This window comes from Pelmatolapia mariae, linkage group LG4, assembly GCF_036321145.2.
Source record: "Pelmatolapia mariae isolate MD_Pm_ZW linkage group LG4, Pm_UMD_F_2, whole genome shotgun sequence".
In the NCBI taxonomy this organism is placed as follows: Eukaryota; Metazoa; Chordata; class Actinopteri; order Cichliformes; family Cichlidae; genus Pelmatolapia; species Pelmatolapia mariae.
This window is the reverse complement of record NC_086230.1, coordinates 1731386-1746509: the sequence shown is the minus strand read 5'-3', so window position 1 is coordinate 1746509 and position 15124 is coordinate 1731386. Positions and strand designations below refer to the sequence as shown.

General features: G+C 42.1%; 1 protein-coding gene across 3 annotated transcripts in view; it reads left to right on the top strand.

Annotated features, from left to right (window-relative positions):
- The first annotated feature begins 3687 nt into the window (after nt 1-3687).
- si:dkeyp-72e1.9 (syntaxin-binding protein 4) overlaps nt 3688-15124 on the top strand; it is a 73291-nt gene continuing 61854 nt past the window's right edge. Inside the window, exon 1 of one of the 3 annotated variants that reach the window (XM_063471074.1) lies at nt 3688-4156. In XM_063471074.1, the coding sequence (XP_063327144.1) occupies nt 4014-4156 (143 nt within the window). In that variant the 5' untranslated portion in view covers nt 3688-4013. The remainder of the gene's footprint in view (nt 4157-15124) is intronic. The other 2 variants (XM_063471072.1, XM_063471071.1) reach the window with 2 other exon arrangements.

Genomic DNA, 15124 nt, shown 5'->3' with positions numbered 1-15124 from the left:
TGTACCCCCGCCTTGGACCTTCCCTTCGGACCCCCCTCCACTCCCTGGAGCCCCGTGTTATCTGTCTCACTGTATATATGTATATATTCTCACCTGGTGCCACATTGTAAATAAACCCTCACCTTCTCTCTAAACTTCAGAGTCCTGCGAGTGAGTCCTCTGCCTAATAATCTGTGACACTGGGGACTCGGGGTCCGTGAGCAGCGTGGACTATTATCGTTGTTGTTATTATTATTATTATTATTATTATTTGGTGTGTGTGTTGTCTGCACTGCTACTGTTCTGTCCACATTTGTATGTAGGCAGCTGTGTGTGTGCATGTGTCTGTAGCTGTTTTCTGCGGCCAACTTACAGGCACCTTCAGGCCTGGTGGGTGTGGCCCTGCTAGGGGACTGGCCACACCCGAAGTCCTTGCCACACACCTGCTGTTGATCTGGGCTCGTCGGGGGAGCTATTTAGGAGAGTGATGGAGCTTCCACCGACGCGGGATTATTGCGTGTGACTTCACGTCAGTCTTCTAGTTTAGTTGGAAAGTTAGTGAGTGTATGCCTGCTGGGAAAAAGTGTTTAACGGCTGCCTCTATTGTTTCCTTCAGGAGGAATGTGGGATGAAGGAGAGCAGTGAGAATGGGGAGTGCAGAGACACAGGAGCAGAGAGCACTAAACTGGGACTTTTGGGAAGAAGACACGACACGGGAGTAAAGGGAGAGAACGGGGATTTATTGCCTTTTTGCACTGTTAATAAAGTCCTGCGTTCTGGGTCCTCCTTTCCCCACATCCCCATGGTTTGCCGTGGCAAATTGTGACAAAAACAATAAATGAAAGTAATGAGAAAGTGGCCACTTTCATGAGTAAATCATATAAGCCTTATATGATTCACTATATGAAGCAAGCTAAAGCTGATGCAAGTCTTTTATAAGTTTTTCCTATTTCTTTTCCATATGGGAACCTTCACTGTGTTCCGTTAACCTGTTTGCCTGCCCGTTAGTTTATGTTTTCCCAGTGTAGTTGTCTCCTGTTCAATCTGCAACTGGCATTAAAGCTGTTTGTTTTGAGTTTCACCCTTGCCTCCGTGAGTCCTTTTGGCTCCTTTTCCCTGCCTGCCTGCACACAGCCACGACAACTACAGGTTAGCTAAGTTGAAATCGGCAAAGACGCGAGAGTCTTCCATGTCGTGAACATTCAGCCCTTCTATTCCTGGGATTCAGCGCCTCCTTTGGGATGGCAACCTCCAGTCATCAAGGGCCCGGAGGAGATGGGAGCGGAGGCCCTCAACCCCCGTGGATAATGACAGAGATTTTCACCCCTTCGAGGATGTGCCTGTCTCCGATATTGGTTTCGTAATACTTAACATGGTGGCTGAAAAGTCGCACGAAACTCACGATTCAGATTTTCAGGTTTGCAGGTTGACTGACGCCGATAGCTCAAGGATACAGCGAAGAATATTAAGTAGTGCTTTAATCCACTGGAATCGGCAGCAGGTGTGATGATGAGCGCAGGCGCGGGGGCCAGAGGCGGGAGCCCGCAATGAGCACCGGCCCGGCGGAGGGAAGAGAGAGGAGAGTGAAACAAAAAGAAACATGTCACCTGACACGGAGTCAGCCGGGGAGACACGGGGACCATGACGCTTCCAGGCTTCACCCTGCTAGGAACGGGTCACAATTGGAATGTTCTCAAAACGACTTCATATCATTCATGACAGATATGTTTGTCCTATATTTGAGAGGTTATAGGCCAACAAATCATTTATAACAGTTTAAATTCCCACATTCACTTTTTGGCACAACACTGGTGTTTAAGCTTGTACTCGTGTTTGTGGAGGTACTGAAACAGTATAGGCCATTTTTATGCATAAGTTTAGGTTGCATGTATAGCACATTTTATTTGACATTACTGTACTTTAGATTATTTATTTATTTTTGTATTTGAGAAAATGTTTTATTTAAACAATTACATTTTAAGATGGCATGTAACTACAATGAAATGGTTTCGTTTTTGACAGATGCTGTATGCAGTTAAACTATTAAAACACTGCAGTTTCTAAAATGCAAACCACTGAGCAGCTCATTTTGAAAGACCTGTGTTTTTTCTATTTTGAATATTTATTATCGCCATATATGGGTTTATGTTAGCCAAGGTGTATGGCAGCTTTACGTCATCTGCAATAACTTTACAGCAGCAGGCTGTTTAGCGGTGAGAGTATGTAGCCGTTTTCAGGGTTGTTGTGTTTTGACGGGTGAGTGCTCACTCCACGCTCAATAAAGCAACGTTGTAACAAAAACTAACGCTTGATCGTTCTACAATTATTGCTTATTAATAAGTCAAAAGTATTTTTTGCAGTTTCTCGAATAATCGATGGAATAATTGGTAGAATACTTGATTACTAAAACAATTTGATAGCTTCAGCCCTAATTTCCAGGATATTTGCATTTTCTTTGATATTGTAAAAGAGACACTGCTCTAACTTTAAAACATAAATAAAAAATACATAAATTTTTGAACCGAATGGTATGCTGCAAATCTAAACCATGCAGTAATTCAGCTTTATATCCATACATCTTTTTTGGACTGCCTTTGTTAAGGCTTTCTAAAAGTAAAAGAGAGTTGTCAACGCTCATTTGACTGCTGTGAGCTGGTCCAGTCGGCTAGCCTACTTCTCCCGTCAACGGCGACCCGACAACTTTTCCTAAGCAGCGTCACTGCTGCAGGGGTCGAACCCACTCACAGATGCAGGACAGCAGTCAGACAGACGGGCTGCGGTCAGTCAGCAGGAAAAGCCCCACCTGTCCACATCACTGATGTGAGGGGGTGAGTGCTGACACAGCCCCACAGTCAGCGCACGGACCGCAGGCTCACACTGAGGAGAGCATGTCTCTGCTGAAGGAGCGCGGCAGGGAGCTCGAGCGCTTCGACGGACTGTCGCTCATTTACTGGTACGTGAACAAGCGCGTGTGCGCCCGGCACGGACTAGAGAGTGGGCGCTTTGCGCCTCTTCTGTGCGCAGAGTACGGTAGGAGACGCGCACGCCTACGCTGCGTTCAATCTCACACTGGAACGAACGCATCACTAAAATGTGAAGACTCGAGCGACAGTTTTGTCCTGTGTTCATACAACATTACTGATCGGGCAAGTGACTTTAAGGTGAATCTAAATTTCCAACAATAAATTCCAGAAAAGGTCGCGAGAACTTGAAAAGCCAGCTTTGAGGTCAAAGTCACAGACTTGTCAGGGGCAAAGAAGGCACGGTAAGAAAAGCTGTTGTTTTCAGAATAACATAAAATCACCACGGTCCTCTTCATGGATGCTTCTCATTAAATGGAGATTTTTTTTTCCTGAAATAATCATAAATTACTTTAGAAGCATGATTTGATTTGGTCCTCCAGCTAAGTATTGGTCGTGTGACCAGGTAGAGCCATCCTGCCAGTCTAACAGATGCTTCCTTGAAAAAAATCCTCACATTTTATCCTTCCTCCGTATATTTGTGATTTAATAATCCCAGAGAATAGTCACGTTTATCTCTTAATTAAAGTCTTAATAAGCAGCTGAAATAAACAGGTAAACAGCCAAAGCAGACACTAACAACATGTACACTGTGTGTTTCGGTGAAATATGAGAGCATGTATGAGGTGACAGTGACTGTTTGTTTTATTTTCTTTGTCAGATGCAGTGTCATATTGGACTACACTGATACAACATTCCAAATAAAAAGGACCTTTAGCATTTTCCTGAGTTTTCCAAAGGAAAGCAGATAAATATATCTATCCGGTCCTGTTTGTGGAGGACGTGGTGCAGTTTGGAGAGGAACGGTTCATTTTGTGCTTGTGTTATGTCCCGAGGGAAGGAGTCAGTCAGCTAAATGTATTTGCTGAGTGGACATTGAAGCTGGATCAGCTGGAACGCTTAAATGCAAGCTGAAGGGAGGTGATAGAAGGCTGCTGTGGGCCCCCCACTCTGGATGACACCCATCTTTAGCTAGTTGTTTCTCCAAAACAGAGCCTCCCTCGAGTTTCCCTCATGATTCTCTCCTCTCAGAAGTTGCCTGAGCTCTGGGACTACTTTATGATTTATGTCTCAGGAGCACTAGAGTTTAACCCTGACTGCAAAGACATAGACTTGGGACTGTTTCCTCTCAGGATGAACCCCACCATTAAGACCAGGTAGGTGACGCTCAGAGGAAGTATTCACAGAAGCAGAATCGTGCAGGGAAAACGCATCTTCACATTGCTCCCACGACAGAGTTTGGTCAGTCTGGGTTGCTTGGAAATTAATTAATGTTAAAAGAAAACAACTGATGATTTATATCATCATAATAATATAAATCTCCAGGGATATTCTGTGAAAATTACGTGTTTTTTTAGATGTTACAAGCGTCTGAAAATTGTGTATTTTGGTACAACTGTCACTGAGCAGCTGGTTAGAGCTGAACCTTTTGTCTTCAGCTGGCATCCACACATGTACATGTACTTTAGCATGTACTGACACTGCACATGTAGTTTTGGTGAGCACTGTTTTCATCATTCTTGAAATGGCTGTGTAGCTTGGTCTGCTCCTTTTTCACACGTCCTGTGATTATGTGACAGTAATCATCAGTGTAGTGTCTCCTTTGTGTGACCAAGTTTCATTTCTCGTACTGAAGCTGTAGGAATGCAAGAAGGACGTTGGTGTGGCTGACGGCAGCTCTGGCTTTATTTGAAACAAACCCCTCTATCTGCTTGGTTATCACAGACATGAGAGTGCTTATGTAAACAGCAGCTGTTGTAATCTTTGTCATTTTCATGGAAAGTTGGTTGTGCATGAGTATGCATACATTTGGTCAAAGGGTCAATTCTGTTTATAAAGTTATGAAGTAAGAAGAACATCATTAACATTGGTTGTTATCATTCAGGACTCCACGACATCAGCAGTCTGCTGTCATTATGGCTGCTGTCTTTGTGACATAACTGCTGTTACCAGCAGGTTCAGTCATGCAGGCAAAAGTGCTTTTGCCTGCTGGAGTGCTGAAGTGCTTGTGGAGAGTAATCAGATTACCTATCAGCATTGGTGCTTTAATTAAATTCCAGTTGTATTCTCTTACTGTGTGAAGCTTCTGTCTTGTTAAGAGTAGCACATGGAGCGTAAATCACAATTGCAGCTCCTGGAAACAGAAGGTTAAGACAGATGGTACACTGCTGAGCACAAAACTAATATTTGATACTTTTTCTCTTGACACATAAACCATCCAGCTTTTTTTTTTTTTTTTTAAAATCAGGTGACTCAAACCTTTTTTTCAGTAGTAAAAAAAGTGTTTGAGTTCCATTAAAGTCCCCCAACACAGAACTAGGCAGATGTAGGTGTGATTTTAAAGTAGTTTCATTTTTAATCGTCTGGATATTAGAAAAAAGAGCTGAAACTTGTGGAAAGAGGAGATGGACTTAAAAAAATCCATGGATGCACTGGAAAAGATGAAAAGACTATTTTTCATCTCTGAAAAATAGAGATAATACATCCAATATTAGATTATACATGGAAAAAATAAATGTCTCCCTGCTTAGTGAGAAGTGCAGGTCTCTCTCTCTCAGTTCTTCATTCGTCATTGTTTGGGGGAACCATGGTTTCACAGTTGTGTACTGTGAGTTCAGACCTTAACTGTTAGGTTAGGGCTGTGTGCAGGCAGGAGTGGTGGTAAGGAGGACCCAAAGTGCAGACGCTCGGAGGCAAAAGTGTATTTCAAAACTCAGCTTTTATTGCTGGATGGCAAAAACGTAACAAACAAAAATCCAAATAAACTTACATGAGCAGGCAGATGGAACACACAGCATAAATGAGGGTAGATCGCAACAATGACAAACTGAAACACAGGGCTTAAATACATAGAGGGAGCAATCAGGGAATAGGCAACAGGAGGGAAACACAGCTGGGGCAAATCAGGCCCAACGAGACAAGGGGAAGCGAAACCAGATACATTAACATCAGACAAGGACCTTCAAAATAAAACAGGAAACATGACACAGACTGAACTAAAGACAGACTCACACGCACGCACTGCAACAGAGGGATATAACAACTAAGGATAACACAGAGGCATAACCCATAAGACAGAACTCTAACAAAGAAACCAACGACTAGAAAAGATAAATAATATAATAAACTCAAACCTCTAGGTCAAGGACCCAGGCATCCTAACATTAACTTCCAGTTTGGATTCAGGAGACAGGCACCCTCTTTACTTTTAAAACTTTCCTTTTTGATAAAGCATATAGTTATAGCTGAATCACGTGACCTTAAATCCTTCCTTTACACTGCACCGGGTATAGGCTTCTGCGGGTTTCTCATGATGCACTGAGTGTATCTTATTCACTCACCTTTTTAAACAGCACTCTGCCTTTAATAATTAGTTATTATAAATCTCTGGCTCTTTTCCACAGCCTGTCTTTGTCCTGTTCTCCCCTCACCCTCAGTGAGTTGCGGCAGATGGCTCCTCCTTGAGCCTGGTTCTGTCAGAGGTTTCTTGCTATAATTTCAGAACTGCAGGTGCTGGAAACATTCCTCAGAGAATTTGATCCACGTTGATAGTTGATGATGATGATGATATTCATACAGTTGTTGTAGTTTCACTACATGTCAAGGCTATGTGAGTACAGTGAACATCATCATGTTGCTGAAACCAGTTTGACATGATATGGGATTGTAACATGGTGTGTTATCCTGCTGGAAGCAGCCATCAGAAGATGATACACTGTACAATAAAAGGATGGACACTGTCAGCAGCAACACTCAGGTCGGACTGTGGAAAGTAAACAATGCTCAGGTGATACTACGGGGGACAAAGTGTGCCAAGAAAATGCTTGAAGTTGCTACCATATACCATATTAGCAAGTGGAGTCCTTCAAATTCCTTGGCGTCCACATCTCTGTGGACCTCTGCTGGTCAGCTAACACCACGGCCCTAGTCAAGAAAGCCCAGCAGCGGCTACACTTCCTAAGGGTGCTCAGGAAGGAGCACCTAAACACCCCGCTGCTGGTGACCTTCTACAGATCCACTATCGAGAGCCTGCTGACCTATGCAGTGACAATGCGGCACGCCAGCTGCACGGAGGCAAACAGGAAGAGACTACAGAGGGTGGTAAACACAGCACAAAGAATCATCGGCTGCCCTCCTTGTCTGCCATCTAAAACTCCCTTTGTCTCAGCAGGGCCAGAAACATCCTAAAGCACATTACCCACCGGCTACCATCTTTTTAACCTACTGCCGTCTGGCAGGCGCTTCAGATCCATACGGGCCAGAACAAACAGACTCAGGGACAGCTTCTTCCCTAAAGCTATCACCATACTCAACTTAACCCTCTGGGCTCTATCCTGGCCATTTGTTCACTTTTCTTTTTTCAACCATTTTTGTTCTGTTAATGCAGATGGAATGAAACTTCCCAAAGGTGTGTATTTCTTTCAGATTTTTTAATTTTCAACATCAGCTCCTTAATAATATCAGTAATATTCACTATACACCAAATTGTTCCTCTTGGCTCTATCGTGGCCATTTGTGGCCAATTGAAACCCATTATAACCACCTTTTTTGATTCCTTGTTACTGACAGTACTATATCATGCGATTTAGGTAAAATTGCTTTCATTCTAAACTCAACACATGAAAATTGTAGTTTTTAATGTTTTTTACCAAATTACATCATTTACCCATTTTTGGCCAAGCAAGCGATTTCATGTAATATTCTGAGTTTCTAGTAGCGGCCTTTGAAGGCTTACCACACTCCAGTGGACCAAAATAATGAAACAATTTTGACATAGGTTTCATCTTAAGGATCTAATAGTTTGTGTTTGTGCATGACATTGCAGCACAAACATGTATTTGCAAGATAGACTGGAATAAATAATGACGCATCAAATATTACATAGGCTGCAGTAAATTTCTGTGGATGCAGGATATTGCTTTGAGGTTCCCAGTCAAACTTAGCTTTGAAGCACATGCTAAAAGCACTTTTACTCTTGTATTTTTCATAAAAAGATACCATACCCAAAATATCAACTCTAGAAACAAAAACAAAAACAAAAAAACCCCAATCACAGGACATTTTGCAGAGTTCAAACCTGCAGCTGCAGCTGGAGCGCAAACAACAACAAACACTGTTTGTAAACATGTCCTGGAGTTTATGCAGGTGCAGACAGTGCAGCTGCTGTAAGTAAGCCTAACAGCTTCCAGATCATTTATTCTGGCAATATGGCAAGAAGGTCATCACTGCTTCAAGCACTGTCTATATGATCTGGTCAGAGAGCAAGGACAGCAAACAGTCCTCTGCCCTTGAAGAAAAGACATCTGCCCAAGATGAAGAAACTTCCTCTCCAGAAGATGAGGGGACAATCTTCAAAGAGGCTGACTGCATCACCACTGATGATGAGTACTAGCCAGTGCCTCAATCCTCTTCTTTGGGGGAGGATTGGGGTTGGGGGGCATGGAGGTGGAGGCCGAGCAGCTGATGGAAAAGAACATAGGAGCATTTTCTGAGACCGAGGAGCCGGTGACTGAGTGGATCCCTCATGAAAGGAAAACCATGTGGGTCCCACTACTGAAGAGAGACTGCTTTACAATCCAGTACCCACTGGTATCAAACCAGGGCTCACCCTGTATGCAGTTTCTTGCATTAGCAGCCTGAGATCTACTTTTGACTTTTTTATAACAAAGGAGATCTTTTAGCTGCTGTGCACCCTTACAAACCTGCACAAGAGGCAAAGGTGTGAGGATTGAAGGATTATAGATGAAGTGGAGATGTGAGCCTACACCAGAATAAAGCAATACATAGCATGTTGGATGACAACACTGGAAGTTCTCAGGAAGTAAAAAAGGGCAAGGGGTTCAGACTCCAACTGACAGAGGAGCTCCGAGTACAACATCTCTACTTTGGTCACCTGGGCAGAGGACCTCCTCAGATGAAAACTGGCACAGGGGAAACAACCCATAGCTACCTCCTCAGCTCCTCCAGTTGCAGCAGAGGAAGATTTTGTTGTCTGTCTTTGGCTTCACCAAAACTACCACGGCGATATCCCACATGCCAACGCAACGGAGGAATGTGCTTCTTTTGACAGCAACACACAGGGAACCAGTCAGTGATGGGGAATAAAGGATGCGTGAAAGCAAGAAGCAATCCTGGACTACCATAGGCACAAATATTGCTTGGATAACTTAGAGGATGTTGGCACCTCGAGTTGTAGAAGGAAAACTAACTGATGGCTGATGGCTCTTTTCTCCAGTCTCCTGGATGTCTTGGGATACAATGTCTTTGTCCCGCCGGAAACAACTTCACTGAAGTGGGGGAGTGCTCTGCAACCTACAAATGAAGAGTGATCCTGGGAGAGCTGGGGCACATGCTGGTGACCTCAACAACTGCAAGACACCCTTGTCCCTGATTCTCAGCCACTTCTGCCATTGATCTCAAGATACAGTAGTCTGAACCAGAGTGTGACCCACACCCCACCAACAAAATGAGAAGAAGGAGCAAAAGACGCACCTCCAGGATTGGAACAGCAGCCCCGTGCACCAGGTGTAGAAAGTGTGCCTACAAAAACCACTCTACTGTGGTTAGTACATCCTGCTGCTAATGAGGATGCACACAGAAGCACACACACTGGAATATACATTTTGATCATTTTAGTGGTCATTTCAGTGGTTATTTAGTCATTAAATTGCCTTTCTGGCCACTAACACACCATTTGTGATTTTCTTTTTGGCCATTCATCCTCCCCCCCCCCCAAAGAAAAAATTAAAAAATATAAAGTAAAAATTTTCCCCTGAAAGCGTAGTAATAGTACATCATCTGACTGGTATTCAAAGGGTATAATATCTGAATTTGAATTATATTTTGGTTTTCATGACTAGGAGCGGTGCTAATTTAAAAAATCAAGTCAATGAAAGTAGAAAAATGTTTTAATATATATGAATTTTATAGTATTTGTATATATAAACAGGGGGTGGCCATTTTTGGCCACAAACAAGCTGAAAGGGTCGTGATTTTGAACAAACCCAGAGGGTTAAATTTGCACAAAAAGTAATCTGCACTGAAATATCATCAATTCTCTGCCTGTCTGTCTCTGTCATCCAGTACTGCACTGTGTATTTATACTTATATTAAATGTATAGTTAAATTATTGTATCGTTTTTATAATGTTTTAAAGCACGTGTGCACTTTTATAGAGCTGTTCTAATCTCATTATACTATGTATAATGATAATAAAGGCTTTCAATTCAATTGAATTCAAATCTCTGTCCAGAAGAAGAAGGCCTAGGAACAGTAAAGATACTGCACAGAATCCTCAAGCTCCCAGGCCTCTGGTAGAGGACCCGAGCTTGATGGATAAAGTCCGCCTGCAGGGGGCCGAGAGGGGAATTTAAAAAATATATAAAAGATAAAAAGTAAGAAAAAACAGAGATTAATAACAAGGATTATTCAATGCAGAGAGGTCTATTAACACATAGTGAGTGAAGAAGAAACACCCAATGCATCATGGGAGTCCCCGGCAGCCTACGTCTATTGCAGCATAACTAAGGGAGGATTCAGGGTCACCTGGTCCAGCCCTAACTATATGCTTTAGCAAAAAGGAAAGTTTTAAGCCTAATCTTGAAAGTAGAGATAGTGTCTGTCTCCTGAATCCAAACTGGAAGCTGGTTCCACAGAAGAGGGGCCTGAAAACTGAAGGCTCTGCCTCCCATTCTACTTTTAAATACTCTAGGAACAACAAGTAAGCCTGCAGTGTGAGAGCGAAGTGCTCTAACAGGGTGATATGGTACTACAAGGTCATTAAGGTAAGATGGGGCCTGATTATTTAAGACCTTGTATGTGAGGAGCAGGATTTTGAATTCTGGATTTAACAGGAAGCCAATGAAGGGAAGCCAAAACAGGAGAAATCTGCTCTCTTTCTAGTCCCTGTCAGGACTCTTGCTGCAGCATTTTGGATTAACTGAAGGCTTTTCAGGGAGTTTTTAGGACATCCTGATAATAATGAATTACAGTAGTCCAGCCTGGAAGTAATAAATGCATGAACTAGTTTTTCAGTGTCACTCTGAGACAGGATATTTCTAATTTTAGAGACGTTGCACAAATGGAAGAAAGCAGTCTTACATATTTGTTTCATATGTGCATTGAAGGACATGTCCTGGTCAAAAATGACTCCAAGGTTCCTCACAGTGTTACTGGAAGCCAAGGTAATGCCATCCAGAGTAAGAATCTGGTTAGATACCATATTTCTAAGATTTTCAGGGCCGAGTACAATAACCTCAGTTTGATCTGAATTAAGAAGCAGAAAGTTAGCGGCCATCCAGCTCTTTATGTCTTTAAGACATTCCTGCAGTTTAACTAATTGGTGTGTGTTATCTGGCTTCATGGACAGATAGAGCTGCGTGTCATCTGCATAACAGTGTAAATGTATGCTATGTCTTCTGATGATGCTGCCTAAGGGAAGCATGTATAATGTAAACAGAATTGGTCCTAGCACTGAACCCTGTGGAACACCATAATTAACCTCAGTGTGTGAAGAGGACTCTCCATTTACATGCACAAATTGGAGTCTATTAGATAGATATGATACAAACCACTGCAGTGCAGTACCTGTAATACCTACAGCGTGCTCTAAACGCTCTAATAGGATATTATGGTCGACAGTATGGAACGCTGCACTGAGGTCTAGCAGGACAAGCACAGAGATGAGTCCACTGTCAGAGGCCATAAGAAGATCATTTGTAACCTTCACTAAAGCTGTTTCTGTGCTGTGATGAGCTCTGAAACCTGACTGAAACTCTTCAAATAAGCCATTCCTCTGCAGATGATCTGTTAGCTGTTTGACAACTACTCTTTCAAGGATGTTTGATATGAAAGGAAGGTTGGAGATCGGCCTATAATTAGCTAAGACAGCTGGGTCTAGAGATGCTTTTTGAGTAAGGGTTTAACTACAGCCAGCTTGAAGGCCTGTGGTACATAGCTGATTATTAGAGATAGGTTGATCATATTTAAGATTGAAGCATTAATTAATGGCAGGACTTCTTTGAGCAGTTTTGTAGGAATGGGGTCTAAAAGACACGTTGATGGTTTGGAGGAAGTAATTATTGAAGTTAACTCAGAAAGATCAATTGGAGAAAAAGTCTATAACTTAACATCAATGATACTGAAAGTAGCTGTAGATAATATTACATCTGTGAAAACTACAAACAGCTGGAGAACTACTGAAGTTAACTCAGAATAAATAAAAGAAAGTCTGGCTTTTTGGAAGAAAAATATAAAGAAGAAAGGGGAGGCGCAAGGCAAGATGCTGATGATGTTGAATATCATGTATTCAAATAAAACCTTCAGGAGTTATTTGATCATTAAGTTGTCTCATTTTAGAAAAGCTGTTGGTTAACTTTTGTATATAGTTCTGTGTTGTTTGTTTGACCTGATGTCCTTCACCCTGTTTTCACTGTGAGTTTGACCCCAGGCTGTGACAGGTGTGACTGGATGCACTTTGACAGGTTTCGCAACTCATGTCCTGTGGAATTCAGGCCTCTGGTGGCAGCAGACATCACTTTGCTGTGACAAAGGAAAACAACATGCTCTCATTTAGTCACCTGGTCTTATCATCTTTGTCTGACACATTGGTAAGATGTGTCCTTCATTCACTGGTGTGTCAAGGTCATTATATTGAACACAGCATGGCAGCTCATAACTGTGTTGGAGCTTCAAGTCTGTTTTTGGTGTCATGCAGCTGGCTCTCTTTTTACAAGGTAAATCACCTTGGTAACGTAGCTGAACACATAACCTGGTAAGCTGCAAGTTATGCTCAGAGCTTTGTCTAAAAAGCAATGCTTCTTTTATTTACAGTGTGCTTTAAGTGCATAATTGCCATTTATATATGGAAACTGTTGAGTGGTACGTCCCTAAAAGACATAATAGATATCTATAAGTACACACATGTACACACTAAATATACACATGTATACATATACATACACATACACATATACCTGCACACGTCCATACACATAGAAGGTGCATTATGCATGAAGTGGTGGATAGGTGTCCACAATGACTTATAGAGTCTAACCCCTGAATGAAGCCTAGCTGTGAAGCCACAGCAGCACAAACTGTAAGATTGCTATTGGACTTTGTGCTGTTATGTGCAGCTGCACCGAGTTGTTATATATTTATTGTATTGCTCTCTCCTCCTGTGATGATTACACGGTCACAGTATTGCTTTCTTGTCTTAACTGCAGAAAGTGTTGCTTTTTTATAATAGTCCCATAACCTGTTCCTTTGATAATGTGTCTGATTGGAGCAGATGGTGCTCAGGTCACTGATTTTGTGAGGAAGAGAAATTAGATGCAAATCAAATGCCCTCTTTTATGTGAGCATACTCAGAGCAGGAAGTAGGAAACCTGGGAGGCAAAGGAACTAACATTAGAACAAGACAGAGAGGGGAACACTGAGGTTCGTAGAAACACAATGAAATCAAAGCAGCTATGAAAGTCAAGAAGACTAAAACTCCTAATACAGAACTCAAGAGAAGAATACAAAAATACACCAAACACAAAAATCCAAACTTTGGCACAAGGAACAACGAAAAAACCCAAACTCAAATATCTTAACTAAGAATCCAGAACTCAAGTTAGCTTAACTTTTCTCCATTTATTGTGACTTTTTGCTTTCTCTTCAGTTTAGTTTTAGAGCTGCACCCATCAATTTCCAGCCTCCGTAGTCCGGCCGGTCAGCCTCCCATATCTGTAGTTATGAATCCATGCGTTTCATTCATGTATAACACACACAGCAGCTCAGGCAAGCAGCCATACGCACTCAAAGCCAGACATCAACCTCTTGTTAGCGTGTCATTCTCTGTGAGTGAAGGCACAACGTAAAATACCATGAAACATTGATAATAATAATAATACTAATACTACTAATAATAATACATTTTATTTGAGGGTGCCTTACTAAAACCCAAGGTCACCTTAGAAAGAGAAAAGACATCAATAAAACAGTAGATTAAAATAGATTCTAATAAATTAAAATACAGAAACCAGCAAAATACAACCACAAACAACAAAATAAAAAAATAAAAAAACACGATTTGACAGCAAGTAAAATCTGTATTAAAGCGAGTAAAGCCAGTTAATGGACCTCATAGTACCCTGTCACCCCTATAGAGCACTTTGCACTTTCTTCTTCACTCACTATGTGTTAAAACACTGCTCTGCATTTGATCATTAGTTATAATTAATCTCTGGCTCTATTCCACGGTGTGTCTTTTGTCCTGGCTGCCTCTCCTCACTCCTAATCAGTCATGGCAGATTGCTGTGCCTCCCTGAGTCTGGTTCTGCTGGAGGTTCCTTCCTGTTAAAAGGGAGTTTTTTCTTCCCACTGTCGCTAACGTGCTTGCTCTTAGAGGTTCATATGATTCTGTAGGTTTTCTCTGTTTTCTCTTGATCATTGTAGGGTCTTTACCTTACAATATAAAGCTCCTTGAGGCAAGTGTGGTTGTGATTTGGTTCTATACAAGTAAAATTGAATTGAATATGTTTCTTCTATCAGCCGTATGCTCCTGTGGACTGATGGCTACATAATGGAAAACCAGCATGTCTTCTTGTTGCTGTTGTGGAAACGTGTGCATGTGCAGTATACACATGGTGTACAGGTGTCCCACTTTATGTGGGACTGGAAACATTTTTATGTCTTGTCCCCCTGCCACACATTGAGATAGCGTACCAGATATCACCATATTTAATGAGCATTAATAACACGTCCCCCACACGTAGTTTGGCCTACACGGTGTGTTTACTTTTAAACAATATGTGGATGAATATCGCAGAAAGAGTCACTGAGAGCTGCTTGGTGAAGGTTCTCTTAGGGCCACGTTGTAGGTGTTGTGACAGCGGGCATGCACGCCACTCAACTGCACACACATATGCATCAGTAATGGTATCCTTCCACACTTTCATCTTCCAGAAAATGCAGTGCAGCTCCCTTTCTGTAGGGGGCAGCCTTGTAACTGGAAATACTTGACAAGGATCAACCATCTTTTTAGTTTTCCTTGTCTCTTTCTGTTACATACGCTCGTGCTGTCTCTCTCACGCTCAGTCTCTTACACACATACACACACATACACACATGCACATGCCATC